This window comes from Pteropus vampyrus, unplaced genomic scaffold, assembly GCF_000151845.1.
Source record: "Pteropus vampyrus isolate Shadow unplaced genomic scaffold, Pvam_2.0 Scaffold56, whole genome shotgun sequence".
Taxonomy (NCBI): Eukaryota; Metazoa; Chordata; class Mammalia; order Chiroptera; family Pteropodidae; genus Pteropus; species Pteropus vampyrus.
The window spans coordinates 8,380,337-8,390,896 of record NW_011888837.1 but is presented as its reverse complement, the minus strand read 5'-3'; the positions used below and the strand labels follow the sequence as shown (position 1 = coordinate 8,390,896).

At 37.9% G+C, this 10,560-nt stretch overlaps 1 protein-coding gene across 1 annotated transcript in view; it reads left to right on the top strand.

The window, feature by feature from the left end:
* Positions 1-1,063: 1,063 nt before the first annotated feature.
* Positions 1,064-10,560, top strand: part of PRKG2 (protein kinase, cGMP-dependent, type II) — an 86,024-nt gene continuing 76,527 nt past the window's right edge. Inside the window, exon 1 of the mRNA XM_023530856.1 lies at positions 1,064-1,537. Coding sequence (XP_023386624.1) covers positions 1,077-1,537 — 461 coding nt within the window. The 5' untranslated portion in view covers positions 1,064-1,076. The remainder of the gene's footprint in view (positions 1,538-10,560) is intronic.

The window sequence follows — 10,560 nt, the reverse complement described above, 5'->3', positions numbered from 1 at the left end:
GCCTAAAAAGACTTAAACATATCATAATTAATAATCAAGGTGGTATTTTCTCAACTTCCCCCTTTCAAGTTCTTTTTGATTTTGCTCACATGTGCTTATTATCTGCACATGATTTGTTTTCTATTTTAATTGAATTCACTCGGTAAACCTAAACATCTAATTTAGCCTCAACTTAAGCAATAACAACGAAATTACAACTTTGTGGTGCCCATTATTTATACTTCTAATGAGTGTTAAAATAAATATGTAGCAATTACACTAAAAAATGTTTCTGAATCAACTAAAGCCATCCCTTGTAATACTGATCTGTGTATCACATCCTGAGACTTACTGGATTAATGACCACTTTGAGGTCTACACTGAGGATATTCTTAACAGGAAGAGAGTGGAGCCTTGCACCATAGGTCGTCGTTTTTTAAACATCCTTGCTTTAGGATATAAAGTGAAGAATGTAGAAGAATCCCCATTACTCTGTCTTATCTTCTAGTAACCACGATCCAGAAGTTTTTAACAGGGAGCATTATCAGAAATGCAAAACTTAACAGGTACCTATGGCAGGAGAAAAGTACTAATAAAGCAACACCAACTCCCAAGGAATGCAGATGTATTATTTTCCAAATGCGGGCATGGTTTCCTATCACAGGAGGCTGTGAGAGTTGCACATTTCTAAGCCTCTGTTGCTATAGCTGCTCATTTGTGTTTTATCTTTGCCATGCTGACATCCAAACTGCAGTTCCGTTATGATGCTTTTTACATCTGTCTGAGAGAATGACCAAAGAGAACAGCAGGCAACACAGGCCATTTTGCAGAAGGCTCAGGTGTGATACTTGTGTCAGCAAAGGGACAGGGAACAATGAAACCAAGTGCCAACTCCTCCTCATGGAGGGATAAAGGAAATGGATCAATAGCTTTCTTTCTAGAAGCATGGGGGAATTTAGTGCTTAACAAACAATGATTACCACTAGGTTTCTATTCATGAAATGGATTGGAATGAGAGGAGTGTTGGGGGCTATTGGGACATGAAACTCCACTGGGTAATTCCCAATTCTGTGCTCTCTCTCAGATCCTTGAGCAAAATGGGAAATGGTTCAGTGAAACCCAAACATTCTAAGCATCCAGATGGCCACTCTGGGAACCTCACCACTGATGCCCTGAGGAGCAAGGTGACAGAGCTGGAGAGAGAGCTGAGGAGGAAGGATGCTGAGATCCAGGAGCGGGAGTACCTTTTGAAGGAGCTGCGGGAGCAGCTGTCGAAGCAGACTGTGGCCATCGCTGAGCTCACGGAGGAGCTCCAGAACAAGTGCATCCAGCTGAACAAGCTTCAGGATGTGGTGCACATGCAGGGAGGAAGCCTGCTCCAGGCCTCTCCAGACAAAGTGCCTCTCGAGGTCCACCGGAAGACCTCGGGGTTGGTCTCTCTCCATAGCAGGAGAGGAGCAAAGGCTGGAGTGTCTGCTGAGCCGACCACCCGGACCTATGATCTCAACAAACCACCTGAATTTTCCTTTGAGAAAGCAAGAATCAGAAAGGACTCCAGGTAGGAAGTTCCCATATGCCTTTGACTCAGATGGCTTTATTGTTATGAAACACTGGAGTGATATTTATTAAGCCTTCTCAATGAGAAAGAGCATATTAACCCTTGCAGGTTTTGGGATAGAGGGGCTTCTAAACTGTTTTGTTTTGCAAAAGGGTCTTTCTTTAAGAAGAACTGTTTTTTAAGGCAAGAATTACACTTTACTTGGTCTTTGATTTGTGACGTGTACCTCTGAGGAGCTGAGTTTGTGAAAGTCATTTTCATTATCTCGAAAACCCTAGGGGAGTGAAGAGGTAGTTTTAGGAAGTCTATCCTTCCCTCTTTCTATAGGAGTGGACTTGAAAGTACACAAGAATCACAATGAATTATGACTATATTTAGCAAAACCACTTCCTAGCGCTTAGTTTGTGAATGTCACGAAAGAGAAATAACCTGGAGCCTTAAAAGAAGATGAATTAAGTCATTCATCCCACAGTTTAAATTGAGCGCTTCTCCCAGCCACTGTTAGATGCTAAGAATTTATCAGTGAATAAATAGACACAGAGCCTTTGTCAGAGAGAGAAGGTATACACAGAAACAAGTAAACATTGTGTAATTATTAATTGGGATAAACGATATGATGGAAACCAACAGTAAAGTGGTATCTGGGATTGGGGGTGGGGGAGAGAAGAGCAAAGAGGCAACAGAATTGGGATTGTCATTGTGGCCTGGTTGAGGGGGTGACTTTAAACTGAGATCCAAAGTAGAAAAAGGAGTGTAGACTAGATGGAAAGGGCATTTCAAGCAAAGGTAACAATTACAAATCTAGAATTAATTTTAAAAATAAGAATTTTTAAAAGGACAAGTAATTATTTACCACAGCAGTCTTGTGTGTGTGTGTGTGTGTGTGTGTGTGTGTGTGTGTGTGTGTGTGTGTGTGTGTTTATATATTTTTTTTCTGGCTGAAGTTTGAATTTCCTAACCAGGAAAGATTGATGCAAAACATCATGAGTTAAGAGTCTCACCTCTCTGCATTATTTTTAAATGAGTAAATATTTATTAATTGAAATTAAATCTTGATAACATCCAGGCTGAGCCTGTATCTCTCTTGCAAGATGCAAGATTTCCGAAATTAAAACAAATTTTAATTTACTCATTGACACAAGTAATATAAATCAAGATAAAACATCGATCAAACAAATAAATAACTAATTTTAACAACAGATATAAAAGGAGGTTTCATTCATCAATTTATTGATAATACTTGACAGATAGTAAATGATAGACATTTGTTAGTGAAACAAGTCATGCTGGATTATTAATCATAATACTCTGTGGCTGAAAGAAGTCTGATTGATATTATAGTTCAGAAGAGTGTTTTTAAACCAAGAGTTTTATTATTTGTTGGTTCAGAATGGTCTTATTTAGTCCCTTTACAAAAGTAATAATTATTTTTTTAATGATGCAAATTCAAAAATTATGTTATAAAATTATGCTTGTTTTTCAAAAATTTAACATCATCCAGTGTTCTTTTCTGATATATCAGAGATATATGCCCACATAGCAATATCATATATTATGCATTATATTACTATATATCTATAAATAAGCAAAATGTATTATTTACCCACAAAAAGTCTTTCAGATAGCAATGAGCTTGTATATCTAGGAGAAATGTGAGAGGATTTAATAGCAATTCATCTTCTTTGACCCTCTCCCTACATATTCTACTAGATTTCTCCTCTTGAACAAAGATTAGGTTCAATTATTTTGTTCTAAAATCTTATGTCCATCTTGAAATAAAACACCATTCTCTTGGTGTTGAGTAACCAAACAATCCAAGATAAGCATTTTCCTTTGTATTTCTTTATTAATTCTATTATAACCAGGCAAAGAAAATCAGTAGTTATGTACAGTCAATTTCTGGGCCAAACCACCTCTCTGTAGTGAGTGGCGCACAGGAGAGGAAAGACATTATAGCTCTTGAGTTAGGATTAGCAATGATTCCCCTCAAACCAAGGGAAGCCAAATGGGTATAAGTCTGTGTTGAGGTCCTAAAGAAGAAACAGGCTGATTCCTTAATGATTAAGTACTGAAGACACCAAACTAGATCATTTATCTCAAATATTCTCTATATCTTTTATAGACCCTTGTGGTTCTAAATTGAGAATTAATTAGAATATGGGAACCGTCCTTTTTTCATTGACTTGTTTGTGTCTCATTTTCCCTTGTAGATGTTTGCAACTCAATTTTCATTGCAATTGCCCTTGCAAAATATATTTCTTCTTACTTCTGGAATAACTGATTAAACACAGATAGCTAACATCATCAATTCAGAAATTTCAAATTTTCCAGTTTTTTAAAGTGCTCAGTATTACAATTCATTTTTCATTTTCAAATAGTTCCAGTTTTAGAGAAAAGCCATAAGTACATGTTGGATATTTTTATATATCTTTTATACAGTCTATCAAACATTTTGTAAGAAACAATTTTCTAGAAATTAGAGCATTAAGAAAGATGGGAACATCTTTCACTGATGAAAGGATGATGTCAATATCTATTAGTTAGGCTACTTTTCCAAGCAGTTCTTATCAGAGTATTTAAGATACCAATCGAAATGATTCCTTCCATTTCTTAGGTTCTCATGATTTATATGTTGAACTTTTATAAAGTCTCCTGGCTGAATTTATGACTAATTTGTTTCTATTAATTCGTGTCCATTACATTTTGATTAAAGTCCCTCCTTCACACTGGATTAGAAAGCCAGAAAGGCTTTTCAGTCTCTTTGTCAAAAAGGATGTCTCCAATAAACACTTAAGAGTTAAGGGGAGACTTTCAGCCTTCCAGCAATCAACAGCATTAGGAGATGTGAAGTACTGACAGAAACCAGAGAATAACATTTGGGATAATGCTAGATTTGAAACATGAGGATTCAGATTCAGTAATTCCCCAGAAACTCTAAAACCCATGCCACAGTAGGGTGTGAGTTTGCTGAGGCTCCTGTGCTCAAATGTGTTGTAAACGACAGGAGAACCTCATCAACTGCCAGGCAGCCTGCTCATGCCAGCCTTGTTGTCCTGGACTCATCAAGTGTACTCGTAGGGCCCGAAGGGGTAGCTCAAACTGTACTCATAGTTACACCTCCTTGCTTTATGTGGACCAATTTATATGCTCTACTGGCTTTGGGCAACTCTTGAAATTTGTCTCTTGCAAAATTCAAAGGGGCTTTTTAAAATTAGGTTCTAGAATAACTCAGTGCTATCCGATAGAACTTTCCTCGCTCCTTCCAAGCAGAGTTGAGCAGAGCTTACCCATTGCATCAAGGTTTCACCAACTTGTAGTGGTGGAAATGTTCTATGATCTGAATTGTCCACTATGGAATCCATAGCAAAACGTGGCTGTTGAGTCCTGAAAATATGTCAAGGGCCACTGAGGAATTGAATTTTTAATTTTAATTAATTTTAAAGTTAAATAGCCACATGTGTCTAATGGCTACTATATTGGGTATTACAGTTCTACATTATGTGTTTTTGACTGAAACTTCTATCTGCTGAGATAGGAATTATGATCTAGAGAAGTCTGGAAAGACTTCACAGACAAAATAAGACTTGTGTTCGGTTTTAGTTTAGGACAAAGCCATACAAAATGAGAATATGCCTGTCAGATTGAGGTGGGCACAGTGTGGAATCACTCTTAAGCTGCATTAAACTTGCTGTATACGATAGCCTTTTTGGCTTTGCTGTGTGCCTACTGATCATGTTCAATCTTCAGAAGCACACAACTATGTGGGCACACGGCCCATTTCTATTATGGGTACTTGGCCTCACCAAAGTATCATAAATCATGATGAGTCAGAGCACAGCAGTATATCAAATACTCTGATCTTGGATTTGTATTTATTATCGTGAACATCAGAAGACTTTAGAGCTAGAAGGACCTTAGAGGTTGTTTCACGCTGCCCCACTTATTAGAGAAGTGAGGAAACAGGTCCGGGGGAGAAGCAGAACATGCCACAGTAAGTGGCAGAGCTAAGATTAGAATCTAAGATTCTTGACTTTGAAAGCAGTTCTTTCCTTCTAACATCCCAGTGTTCCTAGAACCTCCCACAAAGATCAAAGGCCTCAAGTCAGGCCAGTTTGAGCACCAGTTTGCTTTATTTTGACATGCCTCTTGACTGGTAAGAAGAACGATGGTGCTTCCTCGCTCCTTCCAAGCAGAGTTGAGCAGAGCTTACCCATTGCATCAAGGTTTCACCAAGCGCTGGATCCTCACAGCTCAGGCATGTGTAAGAAGGACACAGAGAGTAGGTTTGATCCATCTGATGGCACAGAATTTGATATATACGGAGGGCCACAAGTGAGTTGCCACATGGACACAGTGCTTCTCAAGGCTGAGAACTGAATGTCAGTGGCAAAGGAGGGGGAGAAAGAACTCAGATAGCATTTCTGTTCATGTCCAGCTCTGCCTTGAACACCGAGACAACCACATATCCAGAGGTCAGAGCTTTTACTGAAATTAAATTTTCTGTTTATGTAAACATTGTTTAGCAAACTTCAGCACTGGCAGAGCAAAATTACGAGATTATGCTGAATGTCTGGTGGAACATAGGCAAATTAATCAGAGACATCTGGCAAGTTGCTGGTCTCTGCTTTCACTAAGAATACTTGAACTATTATTTGAAACTATTGTTCTTCTGAGAACAGAAAGATAAAACAAAGACTTGCCATCTGACTTCAGAATGTTGACTCTAGTTTTAGGAAAGGCAATTAGTTTCATTTGTCATTCCCACCCCAAGAGCAGACTAGGTAAAAGTAGAAAATGCTAATGAGTCATCTGTTTAAATAAGACATGAAAAAGGAGTGAGGAAGAGTATATTTGTTATATTTTGTGCTTCCTTTCTAAATTAGTGCTGAGCATTTGAATGTGCATTATAGAAATGTGGCTCCTTTATTAAACATAAGTGTTTCTGGAATAATAATAATAATAATAATAATAATAGCAATAATAACATTATATGTCACTAATTTTGTGCCAGGCATCACTCTGAATACTTTACAAATATTAGGTCATTTTACCTTCACAATAAATGTATAAGATAGATATTATCACCCCTATTTATATATGAGAAACTAAAGCAGGCAGAATTAAATAACTTCCCTAAGGTTACACTTTTATATTTTGATATTTTTATTATTGGAACCAGGATTCAAAACCAGAAAATCTGTTATCTAACATCTGTTCTAACAACTCCTATATATGACTTTTCCAAGATGAACATTAGAGGACTCTTCACATTTTATTTGGGATCCCTTGTAAAAAATTAAATATATAATTAGAAATAGATACTTTTCTAATTTTTTTTTTTGTATGATTACATACAACTCCTTCTATTGTTATTTCTCCCTGAAAATTATGCTTCCAGAAAGTGCTGCCCTGGTGTCAGTTTGCAGTGGAGAAAAATTTGCTTGGGACGAGAAAGAAAGAAACCTTTTTTTTCTTTCCATGAAATGATGACTTAGATGTGATTGTCTGAGAGGTTCTAAGTCTAAATTTTACATAGATTATTAAAGCTTTTTAAGAGTGTATATATACTCTTAATTATCAGTTGAACAGTTACAAAATTTATACATATGCTTATGAATACTAGTGCCTTAACCTGGATCTTCAGAAAAGCAAAAATAAGATACATAAGTGAAGGGAGAAGAGAAAAGTTTAGTTGTGTGGTGATCTGATAGAAGCTGTGGGTGAAGGCAGCTGGGTGATGTGTCTGGTGAAAGTTGTCAGAATGTTTGAAAAAACAAAGTTATATTTTATAGCAGTGATATGCATGGAGACATCCAGATCAGAACTAGCTACTCGGGAATGGGGTGAGAAAACCAAGTTATCCGTTAACAGCTACATGTTTGGGTTTTTTTTTCTGTATATTATCTCATGGAGGCTGGAAACTTGTCTAATGAGGAGGGTATTGCTTTTCTGTCGTGCCAAAGGTGAAATGAAAGCTTAGTCATTCAACAGCTTGCTCAAGGTCGTGCTGTTGGTAGTTACTTGAACCAGGTTTCCAATGTGAGTGGGCCCAATGTCAGAGTGTGTTCTCTGCCACAGCGTGCACAACACTTGCAGATGGTACAGCCTACAATGTGAATGGCTACCCTTGGAGTTGGGGGATGGGAGGTGGATTGGGTGGGCAGTGCTGTTGAACTTCAAAAAAAAAAAAAAGAACAACAGGGAGCATGGAGAAGTTGAAGAGCCTGCCTGGAATTAGGTGGCAGCTGCCTTAATACCTTGGCGAATACAAATAAGTTTTGGCAGACTTTCTGCGTCCTGGCACCTGGCCCATCTCACTTCCTGCTCCTTCCTTTTCTTCTTTTCTTCTAGGGACCAAAGACCTCTGGGCTCTCCTCACTCTGTATCCCTACCTTGGCCTTCTCTCAACCTCTCAAATTATCTTCTGCTCAGTTTTTAGCTGCCCTTTGCTCCTTCTCATGTTAGCCTCAAATCTTCTAATCTGTCAGTTGCTAGGTGTTAGGAAAAATGTTTAATTAGGCCTTGGAGAATACTCAAGACTCGAGGACTTATTTATTTATTTATTTTTGAATAGTCCACAGTCTAAGCGCTCACAAACATTTCATGTCATTATGAACATTGCCCCCACCCCCCATTTTTTTTTGCTAGACCCCCAGGAAAGAGTGCAGTGGAAATAGTGTAGTTGAGAACACAGTGGCCTTTCCCTCCTTACAGTCAGAGGGAGGCATTGCCACTGACCTTTGCCTCCTAATAAGCGGTGAAGTCAGTTTCTAGGAGAGCCTCCCTTTTCTTCCTGGAAGCCTGAGCAGCTCAGCTCCTGTTGCCTGACTTTTTCTAAGGCTTAACCCTCAATAAAATTCTCAAGAAGGGGAAAAGATCTGAAGCCAGAAACAAGGCTTTTTAGTTTTTAGATTCTGGAAATACCTTCTATGTAAAATATATATTTCTTGTATTTATCCTTTGACAAAAACTATTTCCTTTCTTTAAAGCCTCATTTTAAAATAATTTGTCTCCTCCCCTCCATGTCGACACCACTTAGAAGTATTTATTAGTTGTAGATTTTTTAGTGCAGTCTTGTTTGAGAGTTTTTTGGAGATCTATAGCTAGGAATGACCAGAGAGTATCTCATACATAATTCATACTAAAGTGTGAGTGATCAGGGATTCCCAATTTCCTTTTAATCCTTGTAGGAGTATTTGTCATGTCAAATTAATTTTAATTGGTAAATTTCAGGCATCAGTTTTGATAGTCTTTCAGGGGTTTATAAATCAAGCTCTGGCAAATGTGAAGGAAAGAAAGATCTGTAGCTTCCATTTCCTTCTCTTCAGATAAGATGAGAAAATTGGAGGTAAAAAATAAGCAGAACAGGATACTACTTGAAATTTCTTAGAAATAGAAACACAGAGAAACTCAGGTGTATTAGTTTTCTATTGCTGCATAATAAGTTATCACAAACTTAGCATCTTAAAACAATACATCTTTATTATCTCAGAATTTCTGTGGATCCAGAGCATAGGCATGGCTATTTAGGTCATCTGCTCAAGGTTTCACAAGGCTGCAGTCAAGGTGTTAACTGGCTATGTTCCTTTCTAGAGTTTCTAGTAGAAGAGATGCTCTAAACTAATGTGATTGTTAGCAGTAGTCAATTGCTTGTGGTTGTAGGATTGTTTCCCAGTTTCTTGCTGACTGTCAGCTGGGGGCTACTTTCAGTTCCTAAAGGCTACTGAGAGTTCTCTACTGTATGTTCCTCTTACAGGGCTTCTCACAATATGGCAGCTTACTTCTTCAAGGCCAGCTGGAGAATCTCTTTATAGTTGGCTAAGATGAAGTCATACATAACATACACTGGGAGATGTTCCCGTCACCATTGCCATAATCTATTGATGAGGAGCAAGTCACAGGTTCCATCCCCACTCACGGGGAGGGGATGATACAAGAGCATGACACCAGAAGGATAGAGATAATAATGGGCCATCTTAGAATTCTGTATGCGACACCCTTTTGCTTCTCATGTGTGAGATTCTTGGCTAAGAATCTTGACCATGCTATATATGTAAAGCCGTACATAAAAGACTACAGTCTTAAACGCGCATGTTTATAGAAGCATTATTTACAATAGCCAAGAGGTGGAAACAACCCAAAAGTCCATCTATGGATGAATGGATGAACACAATGCAATATACACATGCAATGCGATATTATGCAGCCTCTAAAAGGAAGGAAATTCCTTCCTTTTTTATGTTACAACATGAAGGAACGTTGAAGACATGCTAAGTGAAATAAGTCAGACTCGAAAAGACAAATATTGTATTTTTCCACTTACACGAGGTACCTAGAGCAGTCAAATTTATAGAGACATAAAGTAGGTTGAAAGTACAGAGTTTAGTTCGGGGAGATGAAAAAAGTTTGGAGATAGATGGTGGCAATAGTTGCAAAATAATGGGAATATACTTAATGCCACTGAACTGTGCACTTAAAAATGGTTAAAATGATACAGTTTATGTTATGTATATTTTATCACAAATAATATAAAAGTCCAGAGTCCTGGGGCTGACTGGAAAGCATGCTGCTAAGTGCCAGGCTATGTTTCAGGTTCCATCTAGGATGCTGGGAAGAGGGAGAAGAGAGTAATAACTTTCTTTTTTCTGTGTTTATTAGTTATCTTGCAAAGTAGAATAATACATGGCAAAGTCTTGTGACGAAGAAACATAAATTATTTTCAATTAATCAATTAGTATTAATTATTTAATAGTAATTGATTGATTGCTTGATGAGTCTTCAATAGAGGCATGCTCGCAGTGATGCGGGGATACAGAAGGAAAGGACGATTTAAGAGTCCCTTGCATTTCTTGTTTACGGATGTAATTCTTAACCTTAAGTGCACACTGTAGTCACCTGGCGAGTATTAAAAAATACTGATGTTCTGATCCAGCCCCCAGGGAGTCTGATTAAACTGGTTTCAGGTGAGGGCCCTGGGCATCGAGATTTATAAAAACTCCCTTGACGATTATAATGTGTAGCGA